Genomic DNA, 13697 nt, shown 5'->3' on the forward strand with positions numbered 1-13697 from the left:
TCTTTAACCCCAATTCCTTCATCCTATACACTCTTCAACCCAATCCCTTCATCCTATACACTCTTCAACCCCAATCCCTTCATCCTATACACTCTTCAACCCAATCCCTTCATCCTATACACTCCTCAACCCCAATCCCTTCATCCTATTCACTCTTCAACCCCAATCCCTTCATCCTATACACTCTTCAACCCCCAATCCCATGAACCAATAAACACTTTGACCCTAATTCTGTAATCCTATTCATTCTTTGACCCCCTATTCTGTAAACCTATACACTCTTCAACCCAATTATCCTATACACCCTTTAGCCCAAGGTAGTTTAGCTAGTTAATTTGCTTGGTTTGCTTGAGAGGGAATATCAGGAATAGAACACAATGTAGGAGAAGGGGCATCAAAACAAAACACAATTTGCATGCCGGGAATGGGAAATCATTGTTTTATGGAGCTAGCTAAAAATTGAACCAACATGAGTTTATATTTTAAAATATAAAAAGAAAATGTCTACCAGGATATGTGTTACTAGTTACAAGTTATTGCCATATAACATGGCAGTAAGGGGTTGTAGGAAATATATCCAGTGGCCACTTTATGAGTTGGTTATGGGAAGAGACCTTCTGGACTCATTATGGGCATGGGTTGTATTAGTAATGCTTTCCTTTACCATCATGAGTATAAAAATCAAAATGTTTAATTGTGTGATACATTTAGAACTCTATGTGCCTGCAGAAGGAGCTGTGAGACCTGTGATTTCCCTCCAACCAAACTGGAGCCCTGTATTGTATGGTGATACAGTAACCCTGAGCTGTAATGTGGCTCCTACTGCCCAAGGGAACCTGGGATATTCCTGGTACAGGGATGGATACCAAATTTCTGGGGATCAGCAGAGCCTTGTCATTCAGTCTGCCAGAGAGACAGACAGTGGGGATTACCAGTGCCAGGCCGGTGCCAGTGAGAGAAGTGACGAATTTAAAATGGATATAAGAACAGGTGAATTGCTTATTGTATCCCAGAAATCTCTCATCGCATTTTACCCTTCAACTCTGTGCTATACTGTTTCTTTTATTTCAGGCTGGCTCGTTCTGCAGGCGCCCCCTGCTGTTCATGAAGGGGACTCCCTGTCTCTCAGGTGCCACAGTGACAATGATGGGAGAAACATTACTTTTTACAAGGACAATAAGGCCATTCAGTTGGCAGTCACTGGTTCTGCCTTGCAGATTGGAATAGTGAATGTTAAGGCGTCTGGAATATACAGATGTGAAAAACAAATCTATTCACATTATGGGTATCGTATGGTTACAGCTACAGAAACAGTTGCAGTCTCAGGTATGATCAATTGGGAACAAATGTTACATTCAGTAATTATGAATTCAGTTTGGATATGTTCACGGCCATCAGTATTATAGAGTGGTCACTTAATAAATGCAAGTACAAGGGATAAGTGACAACCATATAATTATGTTATATTTTGTTATTTAGCATGTTCTATATTATTGGCTCATAGTTAGACCACTTCCTTTCACACTCTAACATAGTGTTAAGCAAATAGGTCGATCTTCTTCTTTGACTGCATCTGTTGAACCAGGTTGAAGTTCCACTGAGCCTGGGATCAACAAGGCCCCAGTAAAGTCTCATTTGCCCCAGAGGGACTATTACCTTTGGAGAAGTCGGGTAACAGGGACCCCATGAATGAGGATTAGTAAGTGCAGAATAGATATATGTTATAGCACTTTCTAGGAAAGTGAGACAGTGAGACTTTAGTTAGAAAGAGCAGCTTTCTGGCTCCAACCAGGAGAGATAGCTGGGAGTATTCTCCTTTACAGGCTCTGCTGCCAGTGAAGGTACTGACAGGGGTATCAGGCATAGTCTTCTCTTTGATCCACATCTGCTGTAGGGGATCCGGACCATTAAGGTAGAAACCCTAAGGATAAAAGAATTACTATCCAGACCTCTCTCCACAGTGGTGCCGAGCTGTTATGGCTGTCTTTACCTGCCCACACCGGCAGACACTATTTTCACGGTGAGGGCAGTGAGGTTGGGGAATGCCCTTCCTAGTGATGTGGTAATGGCAGATTCTGTTAATGCCTTTAAGAGGGGCCTGGATGAGTTCTTGATCAATCAGAATATCCAAAGCTATTGTGGTACTAATATCTACAGTTAGTATTAGTGGTTGTATTTATAGTTTATGTATGTGAGTGTATAGATTGGTAGGTGGGGGTTAGGTGTGCTGGGTTTACTTGGATGGGTTGAACTTGATGGACACTGGTCTTTTTTCAACCCTATGTAACTATGTAACTATGGGCCTGATTCACTAAAGGGCGATAAAAATTATCGCACGCTTTTTTGCGTTAAAAAAACCCAAAATAATTTGCGCGCGATTTACCATAGTATTATCGCCATTTACGCATGGATTATTTCTCGCACTAGTTTTACCGCATGCGTTAATTTCTGCCCTGAAAAGAATACGATCGCATGATTCACTATAACTTTTGCGCGCTAAATATCGCATTCGGCTATGCGAAAATTAACACCTACTACAGGCAGGTGAAAAATTATACAAAAGTACAGTAAATGATTTTTTGTAATAAAATAAGGACTTACAGTGTTATTTATTCAAGTCTGTGTTTCCCCTAGAGTGACGCAGCCGCCAGTTTGCAGCGAAATGGTCATTTTTAATACAGTCATTTTCTGCAAGTATTGGCGTGTATGGCTAACATGGCGTGCGTTCATTTGCGCGACTATTTCTATTTGGCTACAAGTGATGAAATGCTTCGCCAGACATGGATTCGCAGCGAAATTTTTGGACGTGCGTTGAATTTTTTTGCGGCTGATTTTTTCATGCATTTCGCAAAACAATCCGCCAATGGCAAAACGCATGAAAAAATTCGCCACGCAAAAATTCACCGCACATACAAAAATTGATACAAGCGTCAAAAAATAAGTCACAGCAGCAATTTTTTTGCCCGCACAACATTTTTGCCGTTTCGTGGATCTTTCGAAAGATTTGCTAATTTTTCACTAAAGAAACCAGAACCCATTCGCTCATCACTAGCGGCTACTATTTATATGCTACTATTTATATGCTACTATTTATATGTGGCTAATATTTATATACACTATTTATATGCGGCGACAATTTTTATACACTATTTCTAAGCTACCATTCATATGCGGCGACTATTCGCGGCCGTAATTTAGCACATGTACCAGCAAATACCGCATTGAAATAGTCTTCGCGAGTTAAATAACGCATGCAATATCGCACGTAAAAAAGCGCGAGTATGCTTATAGTGAATCGTGCGAAAAATCTGCAAAATTAAGACGCGGTAAAAATTTTAGCGCACAATAAAAATAGCGCACGTTTTATCGCCCTTTAGTGAATCAGGCCCTATATCTTCATAGTTGCTTTGCCTTGATCTTCCTAATCTGTAACATCTGTATTTGTGAGTATAATCCTGTGGATCATTGCAGGGGCAGCAGATGTTTTACTTTTGCTCTTAAGCTTTTCTTTTTTATTTTACTTCATTTTCACTTTTGTTCTGTTTCTGCCACATTTCCTTTTAGTCCTAACCACATTATTTAGCTGTTTTTGTTCTTTTTTCACACAGTGATTTTTCTCTGCCCCTCTCCCCTACACTCTTCTGATGTCCCCATTCATTTCCATTTTTCCCTTATGCTCTTTTATTTGTTCTCTCCTATACTCCCCTCTGTGCCTACATTTCCTTTCTTTTAGGCAGGTTTTACTTTTATCTTCTCTTTATCACTTTAGCTTCTCTTCTTTTCAGTTCTTCTTTCTGCCTTTCCCGCCCACCGCATGTCTGAGAGCCCCCCTGAAGCCCATCAGCACTGCCTGTCCCCTCCTGCCCGATCTGCCAGCACCTCCGTTCCTCCCAATGTGCCCACCCCTCCTTTCCTCCAGATGCGCTTGCCCGCCCACCCCTCCATTCCTCCTGATGTGCCTGCCCCTCCGCCTCCATCTCTACTCTTCTGTGAGTAGGCTGCTACATAGTAACAATGGAAGCAACCGGCTGCGCCACCTGTTCTTCACCTGCCCGCTGATGCTTCCATCTTTGTTATGTAGCCTACACTGTACAGTAGAAATGAAAGCAGCAGCGATTCTAAGGGGTGGGGCATGGCCCCCCTGCCCCCCCCCCCCAGTTCCGATGCCTATGGACCATTGTCTTCGACAATAAGTTAAGTTTTGTTTTTATGCATTAATAACCTTCTGGCATCTATTTGTATGTATGTATGTATGTATAACTTTATTTATAAAGTGCCACAAGGGTACGCAGCGCTGTACAATCTTACAATATACACAATTACACACAGGGGGGACAAGTGTTATAATAAATGCAATAAATAAGTATAAATACACAGGGAGTAAATGCCATGAGGTATGAGACACAGTAGGAAGGAGGTCCCTGCCCCGTAGAGCTTACAATCTAAGTGGTTGGGTAACATACAGGCACAAACTGGAAGGTAAGAGTGCACCAGGTATGGGCATTTGCCCATTTATTTAATTACAGCATAAGTGAGTTGTAGTTGCACGACATCCCCCTTGATCTTTCAACGTAGCAAAGGCCCATCCTGTGTGTTAAAGTCCAGTGTACCCTATGATCTATAGCCTATCTAGCTGGTCTGTATTTACAGGATTTACAGTTCTTTGCACTTGTTTTTGTCTAAATGGCCTCTAATGGGTATTCATGCAGGTCACTTTCTGTAGAGCAGCAAGAAGCACCACCTGACCTACAAATTGCACTGCAGTAAGTGTGTAGAGGTGATCAAACCACTGGGTTTTCCCAGATTGATTGGGTTCGAAATTAATGGTAAGTGTTGTGAGTAGGAAAGTACCCTGATGACCCAAAACATAGATTAAGGCATGACAGAACTACAGTAGGGTCACTTGGGCCATTGCTATGGAAAAAGTTGAGCCCATGGACATTCAAACTGAACTTAATGCAATTTATGGAGCTTTTAGGAATCAATAGACATTGAATTCTGTCATTACTATAAAGTACTGTAGGAAGTTATTTGTTTAGTATATTGGAAAAATGATTTTTGAAAGTATGGATTCTATTTGTATCTGTTGTAAAGTGGAAATCTGTTTTTTTTTCTAGAGTTGTTCTCTATGCCACAATTACTTGTGACTTCACATTCAATAACAGAAGGAGATCACATGACCATAACATGTGACACAAAGCTCAGCCCACACAGAGAGACTACAGAGCTGCAGTTTGCTTTCTACAGAAATGGGCACAATGTGCAGGGATTCAGTTTATCCAACCAATATGGAGTCCCCTCAGCTCAGCTGGAGGATTCTGGGAATTATACCTGTGAGGTACAAACTCCAACCGGCAGTGTGAGGAAGAGGAGCAGAGAGGCACATATCCACATACAGGGTGAGTATAACTGATTAAAAAAATCTGTTAGACTAGTAAGATACATTTAAGTCCTCTTTAAATTCATAATCACTTTAACCGAGCATCTTTCGTAATAGTTTCATTTGGAAATGTAATCCAAAGCATTATAACTATATATTGTCTTTTCTAGAGCTGTTTAGTTCCCCACAAACAAAAGTGAGCTCAGATCAGGTGACAGAAGGAGATCACATGACCATAACATGTGACACAGAGCTCCGCCCACACAGAGAGACTACAGAGCTGCAGTTTGCTTTCTACAGAAATGGGCACAATGTGCAGGGATTCAGTTTATCCAACCAATATGGAGTCCCCTCAGCTCAGCTGGAGGATTCTGGGAATTATACCTGTGAGGCACAGACTCCAACCGGCAGTGTGAGGAAGAGGAGCAACATGGTGCATATCCACATACAGGGTGAGTATTAATGATTGAAAAATCACTTATAAGACTGATAATTTGCATGTAAGTCTTCTATAAATTCATAGTCTCTAATACTTAGTGTCTACTACAGTGCATAATATTTTTAATTTGGGAATTGAATCTATAGCATTGTAAATATATTTTTCCTTTCTAAGAGTTCTTCTCTTACCCACAAATAAAAGTGAGGCCAGATCAGGTGACAGAAGGAGATCACATGACCATAACATGTGACACAGAGCTCAGCCCACACAGAGAGACTACAGAGCTGCAGTTTGCTTTCTACAGAAATGGGCACAATGTGCAGGGATTCAGTTTATCCAACCAATATGGAGTCCCCTCAGCTCAGCTGGAGGATTCTGGGAAATATACCTGTGAGGTACAAACTCCAACCGGCAGTGTGAGGAAGAGGAGCAGAGAGGCACAAATTTACATAGGAGGTAAGTGCATAGTAATTGTCAAGAACATTTTTTTGTATGTTTTTCATTTAAAGGATAAGTTTGTGAGATACAAACTCCAACCTGAAGTGTGAGGAAGTGGAGTGTTGTGTTATATACAGAGAATAAAGTACCCCCTATTGTACAAACCAGATTCCAAAAAAGTTGGGACACTAAACAAATTGTGAATAAAAACTGAATGCAATGATGTGGAGGTGCCAACTTCTAATATTTTATTCAGAATAGAACATAAATCACGGAACAAAAGTTTAAACTGAGAAAATGTACCATTTTAAGGGAAAAATATGTTGATTCAGAATTTCATGGTGTCAACAAATCCCAAAAAATTTGGGACAAGGCCATTTTCACCACTGCGTGGCATCTCCCCTTCTTCTTACAACACTCAACAGACGTCTGGGGACCGAGACCAGTTTCTCAAGTTTAGGAATAGGAATGCTCTCCCATTCTTGTCTAATACAGGCCTCTAACTGTTCAATCGTCTTGGGCCTTCTTTGTCGCACCTTCCTCTTTATGATGCGCCAAATGTTCTCTATAGGTGAAAGATCTGGACTGCAGACTGGCCATTTCAGTACCCGGATCCTTCTCCTACGCAGCCATGATGTTGTGATTGATGCAGAATGTGGTCTGGCATTATCTTGTTGAAAAATGCAGGGTCTTCCCTGAAAGAGATGACGTCTGGATGGGAGCATATGTTGTTCTAGAACCTGAATATATTTTTCTGCATTGATGTTGCCTTTCCAGACATGCAAGCTGCCCATGCCACACGCACTCATGCAACCCCATACCATCAGAGATGCAGGCTTCTGAACTGAGCGTTGATAACAACTTGGGTTGTCCTTGTCCTCTTTGGTCCGGATGACATGGCGTTCCAGATTACTAAAATGAACTTTGAATCGTGACTCGTCTGACCACAGAACCACAGTCTTCCATTTTGCCACACTCCATTTTAAATGATCCCTGGCCCAGTGAAAACGCCTGAGCTTGTGGATCTTGCTTAGAAATGCCTTCTTCTTTGCACTGTAGAGTTTCAGCTGGCAACGGTGGATGGCACGGTGGATTCACTGACAATGGTTTCTGGAAGTATTCCTGAGCCCATTCTGTGATTCCCTTTACAGTAGCATTCCTGTTTGTGGTGCAGTGCCGTTTAAGGGCCCGGAGATCACGGGCATCCAGTATGGTTTTACGGCCTTGACCCTTACGCACAGAGATTGTTCCAGATTCTCTGAATCTTCGGATGATGTTATGCACAGTTGATGATGATAGATGCAAAATCTTTGTAATTTTTCACTGGGTAACACCTTTCTGATATTGCTCCACTATCTTTCTGCGCAACATTGTGGGAATTGGTGATCCTCTACCCATCTTGGCTTCTGAGAGACACTGCCACTCTGAGAAGCTCTTTTTATACCCAATCATGTTGTCAATTGACCTAATTAGTGTTATTTGGTTTTCCAGCTCTTCGTTATGCTCAAATTTACTTTTTCCAGCCTCTTATTGCTACTTGTCCCAACTTTTTGGGGATTTGTTGACACCATGAAATTCTGAATCAACATATTTTTCCCTTAAAATGGTACATTTTCTCAGTTTAAACTTTTGTTCCATGATTTATGCTCTATTCTGAATAAAATATTAGAAGTTGGCACCTCCACATCATTGCGTTCAGTTTTTATTCACAATTTGTTTAGTGTCCCAACTTTTTTGGAATCCGGTTTGTAAAATATAGGGATATTATAAGGCACAGAGGGGTTCCATGGCCATATAAAGGGTATTTGTGGCTCTTGTATATTATATAGTGAATAAAGTACCCCCTATTGTAACATATAGGGATATTATAAGGCACAGAGGGGTTCCATGGCCATATAAAGGTTATTTGTGGCTCTTGTATATTATATAGTGAATAAAGTACCCCCTATTGTAACATATAGGGATATTATAAGGCACAGAGGGGTTCCATGGCCATATAAAGGTTATTTGTGGCTCCTGTATATTATATAGTGAATAAAGTACCCCCTATTGTAAAATATAGGGATATTATAAGGCGCAGAGGAGTTCCATGGCCATATAAAGGTTATTTGTGGCTCTTGTATATTATATAGTGAATAAAGTACCCCTATTGTAAAATATAGGGATATTATAAGTCACAGAGGAGTTCCATGTCCATGGTTATTTATAAAGGTTATTTGTGGCTCTTGTATATTATATAGTGAATAAAGTACCCCCTATTGTAACATATAGGGATATTATAAGTCACAGAGGGGTTCCATGGCCATATAAAGGTTATTTGTGGCTCTTGTATAATATATAGTGAACAAAGTACCCCCTATTGTAAAATATAGGGATATTATAAGTCACAGAGGGGTTCCATGGCCATATAAAGGTTATTTGTGGCTCTTGTATAATATATAGTGAACAAAGTACCCCCTATTGTAAAATATAGGGATATTATAAGGCACAGAGGGGTTCCATGGCCATATAAAGGTTATTTGTGGCTCTCGTATATTATATAGTGAATAAAGTACCCCCTATTGTAACATATAGGGATATTATAAGTCACAGAGGGGTTCCATGGTCATATAAAGGTTATTTGTGGCTCCTGTATATTATATAGTGAATAAAGTACCCCCTATTGTAACATATAGGGATATTATAAGTCACAGAGGGGTTCCATGGCCATATAAAGGTTATTTGTGGCTCTTGTATATTATATAGTGAATAAAGTACCCCCTATTGTAACATATAGGGATATTATAAGTCACAGAGGGGTTCCATGGTCATATAAAGGTTATTTGTGGCTCCTGTATATTATATAGTGAATAAAGTACCCCCTATTGTAACATATAGGGATATTATAAGTCACAGAGGGGTTCCATGGTCATATAAAGGTTATTTGTGGCTCCTGTATATTATATAGTGAATAAAGTACCCCCTATTGTAACATATAGGGATATTATAAGGCACAGAGGAGTTCCATGACCATATAAAGGGTATTTGTGGCTCCTGTATATTATATAGTGAATAAAGTACCCCCTATTGTAACATATAGGGATATTATAAGGCACAGAGGAGTTCCATGACCATATAAAGGTTATTTGTGGCTCCTGTATATTATATAGTGAATAAAGTACCCCCTATTGTAACATATAAGGATATTATAAGGCACAGAGGAGTTCCATGACCATATAAAGGTACGAGGCTGAAGGCCGAGTGGTTCTATACAGGTCATGGAACTAATATCCTTATATCCTTTATTTATTATAATAAGTTCTAGTGAGTCATGTGACAAAGATTACATCACTAAGCACCGCTTTTAACAGATGACATCACTAAGCACCATTTATAAGGATATGATTTACAGGGCAAGGAAAGGAGACATAATGTGCTAGGCAAGAAAAATAAGGTGCATTCTTTGTTAATATTGTTTCTTTTAGCACTATGCTGTGTTCATAAAGGAATATTATTAGAATGTTCTTTTATACAGATAGCTAGAATCTCAGCCATAAAGCAGGGTCTGTTCCCTCTATAGTTATGCTAGTTTCTCTAACTAATCTACCACACAGACCACTACAGTGCCTCTTAGAATAAATTACATTAGGTAGTGTTTTGTTCTCTGTTAACTAAGTTTTAGCTCCCCATTCACCTACAATAACCTTCAAAATTCCTTCATGATGGCCAACAGGAGGATCCAGACCTAACTAGAGGAACCAAAATATCTATACAGAAGTCTCCTATCTTAGTACAGGTATAGGACCCATTATCCAGAATGCTCGGGACCAAGGGTATTCCGGATAAGGGGTCTTTCCGTAATTTGGAGCTCAATACCTTAAGTCTACTAAAAAATCAATAAAACATTAATTAAACCCAATAGGATTGTTTTGCATCCAATAAGGATTAATTATATCTTAGTTGGGATCAATTACAAGCTACTGTTTTATTATTACAGAGAAAAAGGAAATCAGTTTTAAAATTTTGAATTATTTGATTAAAATGGAGTCTATGGGAGACGGGCTTTCCGTAATTCGGAGCTTTCTGGATAATGGGTTTCCGGATAAGGGGGTCCGATACCTGTATTGAAAAGAAGCAGAGCACTCAGTAGCAAATTTAATGTTTTCCTGCATGTGTCTGCTCTTCAGTCACCCTTTAAAGTGGGGGTCCCCTACCTTTTTTAACTGTAAGCCATATTCAGATGTAAATAGAATTGGGGAGCAACACAAGCATGCAAAAGGTTCCTGGTAGGGCAAATAAGGGCTGTGATTGGCTATTTGGTAGCCCCTATATGGACGGACAGCCTACAGGAGGCTCTGTTTATCAGTAAAATGGTTTTTATGCAACCAAAACCTGCCACCAAGTCAACTTTGAGGCCACTGGGAGCAACATAGTTACATAGTTACATAGGGTTGAAAAAAGACCAGAGTCCATCAAGTTCAACCCATCCGAGTAAACCCAGCACACACCCTATACTTACCAATCTATACACTCACATACATAAACTATATATACAACCACTAGTACTAACTGTAGATATTAGTATCACAATAGCCTTGGGTATTCTGATTGATCAAGAACTCATCCAGGCCCCTCTTATAGGCATTAACAGAGTCTGCCATTATCCCATCACTAGGAAGGGAATTCCACAACAAATAGGTTGGCGAGCATCAGTCACTTGGCAATTATTATGCATTTTATAGCTGGTCACTAGTGATGAGTGAATCTGTCCCATTTTGGTTTGCCATAAAATTTGCGAAATGGCAAGAAAATTCGCAAAACGGCGAAAATTTTGTAAAGCGCATCTGTCGCATGATTTTTTTGTCGCCGCATCTTTTTTTTTTGTCATCTGTGCTTTTCTTACGCGACCACGCCCTTTTTTGTCTTAACTGCGCCCAATTTTGATGCGCAATGAAATTTTGAGGCTCGACGAAGTCTTCCGCTGCAAATTTTCACTGAAGTTTCGTGAAACAATGGCGAAATGCGGAAATTCGCTGCGAATCCATGCCTGGCAAAAAAATTTGCTCATCACTACTGGTCACAAATCCTCAAGGGGGTGTAAGATGAAAACACAATGAGTTCAAACAGAAGATATCAAATATCCTATATCTTATACTCACCTAAGGGTGCCCTATTTTTCTTTTATTCTATATATTTTCTTTGTCTTTATCATTTTCTTTTATCTTTATCATTGGAAATGATTTCACACAGTGAATTCATGCTTTTGTTCCCAGGCCGACACAAGTACCTCCCTCTGCTGAATTTCACAAGGCTAATATTATCGTTCTTCTTATTCATATGGACAGTGTGCCTGCTCTGTCACCATATGAAGACGTAGGCTTATAACCTGCAGTGATGGAGGGAAGATCGCTTAACTTTGCCTTGGGTAGCTTTAACATGTTAAACAAGAATATATATGCTTTATTCTCAGATATAAAACCTCTTAGCATAAAATATCTTTATGTATAATGTATAAAAGATGTGTAAATATAAAAGCAAATGATGTAAAAACACAACTGACACCTTTATATTAATTATATTTTCTAAATAAATTACATCTGTGCAATTTTCATAGTCTGTTTGCTTTATATTTTTACTCTCCAGTGTATTTTTCAACCTTCAATTCCACCTATCTGGGTGAACTATTTCGAGTGACTTTCATCATATCATATTATTAGATGCATCATTGACAATATTCTATTCCTCTATTATTCTAAGCCTCCGTAGCAGGGGTGGGCCGAGCCGACCGGGCACCCAAAGCAACCCGGTCGGCTACCTCGCCCCTGCACCTATATCACGCACCCCCCATGTGTTTTGACGCGAATGCGCATTTCACGCCGGGGGTGGTGTGCGATGCAAAGTGGCGCGGCGCACAACTGTTGATTGCGTACTAGGGGTAGGCAGGCAAGGCTCCTGCCTGGTGCCCCCCAATCATTGCGCCCTAGGCAGTTGCCTCTTCTGCCTACCCCTAGTTCCGGACCTGCTCCATAGGGCTCTATGGTACTCAACAGATCAAGCCTGACAATTTTTTTTTTTTTTTAAAAAAAGGTAACTAAACATTAATAAACCATAAATACTTAGTAACATAGTAAGTTAGATTGAAAAAAGACATACGTCCATCAAGTTCAACCATAATGCCTATATAAACCCTGCCTAACTACTAGGGGAGGAAGGCAGAGGAAGGCAAAAAACCCCATCTGAAGCCTCTCTAATCTGCTGTATAGGGGAAAAAAATCCTTCCTGACTCCAAGATGGCAATCGGACCAGTCCCTGGGGCAACTTGTACTAAGAGCTATCTCCCATAACCCTGTATTCCCTCACTTGTACTGAGAGCTATCTCCCATAACCCTGTATTCCCTCACTTGTACTGAGAGCTATCTCCCCCTACCCCTGTATTCCCTCACTTGTACTGAGAGCTATCTCCCCTACCCCTGTATTCCCTCACTTGTACTGAGAACTATCCCCCCTACCCCTGTATTCCCTCACTTGTACTGAGAGCTATCTCCCCTACCCCTGTATTCCCTCACTTGTACTGAGAGCTATCTCCCATACCCCTGTATTCCCTCACTTGTACTGAGAGCTATCCCCCCTACCCCTGTATTCCCTCACTTGTACTGAGAGCTATCTCCCCTACCCCTGTATTCCCCTCACTTGTACTGAGAGCCCCTATCCCCCCTACCCCTGTATTCCCTCACTTGTACTGAGAGCTATCCCCCTACCCCTGTATTCCCTCACTTGTACTGAGAGCTATCCCCCCTACCCCTGTATTCCCTCACATTGTACTGAGAGCTATCCCCCCTACCCCTGTATTCCCTCACTTGTACTGAGAGCTATCCCCCTACCCCTGTATTCCCTCACTTGTACTGAGAGCTATCCCCCTACCCCTGTATTCCCTCACTTGTACTGAGAGCTATCTCCCCTACCCCTGTATTCCCTCACTTGTACTGAGAGCTATCCCCCATACCCCTGTATTCCCTCACTTGTACTGAGAGCTATCTCCCCTACCCCTGTATTCCCTCACTTGTACTGAGAGCTATCCCCATACCCCTGTATTCCCTCACTTGTACTGAGAGCTATCCCCCCTACCCCTGTATTCCCTCACTTGTACTGAGAGCTATCTCCCCTACCCCTGTATTCCCTCACTTGTACTGAGAGCTATCCCCCATACCCCTGTATTCCCTCACTTGTACTGAGAGCTATCCCCCCTACCCCTGTATTCCCTCACTTGTACTGAGAGCTATCTCCCATACCCCTGTATTCCCTCACTTGTACTGAGAGCTATCCCCCCTACCCCTGTATTCCCTCACTTGTACTGAGAGCTATCTCCCATACCCCTGTATTCCCTCACTTGTACTGAGAGCTATCCCCCCTACCCCTGTATTCCCTCACTTGTACTGAGAGCTATCTCCCCTACCCCTGTAT

The 13697-nt window shown here is 41.1% G+C and overlaps 1 protein-coding gene across 1 annotated transcript in view; it reads left to right on the forward strand.

Annotated features, from left to right (window-relative positions):
• Positions 1–668: 668 nt before the first annotated feature.
• The window catches only part of LOC100488970 (Fc receptor-like protein 5), a 34829-nt gene continuing 21800 nt past the window's right edge, over positions 669–13697 (forward strand). The window contains exons 1-4 of the mRNA XM_031891839.1: positions 669–990; positions 1072–1326; positions 5551–5832; positions 5994–6275. Coding sequence (XP_031747699.1) covers positions 669–990; positions 1072–1326; positions 5551–5832; positions 5994–6275 — 1141 coding nt within the window. The remainder of the gene's footprint in view (positions 991–1071; positions 1327–5550; positions 5833–5993; positions 6276–13697) is intronic.

The sequence above is a fragment of the Xenopus tropicalis genome, chromosome 8, assembly GCF_000004195.4.
Source record: "Xenopus tropicalis strain Nigerian chromosome 8, UCB_Xtro_10.0, whole genome shotgun sequence".
NCBI classification, from domain to species: domain Eukaryota; kingdom Metazoa; phylum Chordata; class Amphibia; order Anura; family Pipidae; genus Xenopus; species Xenopus tropicalis.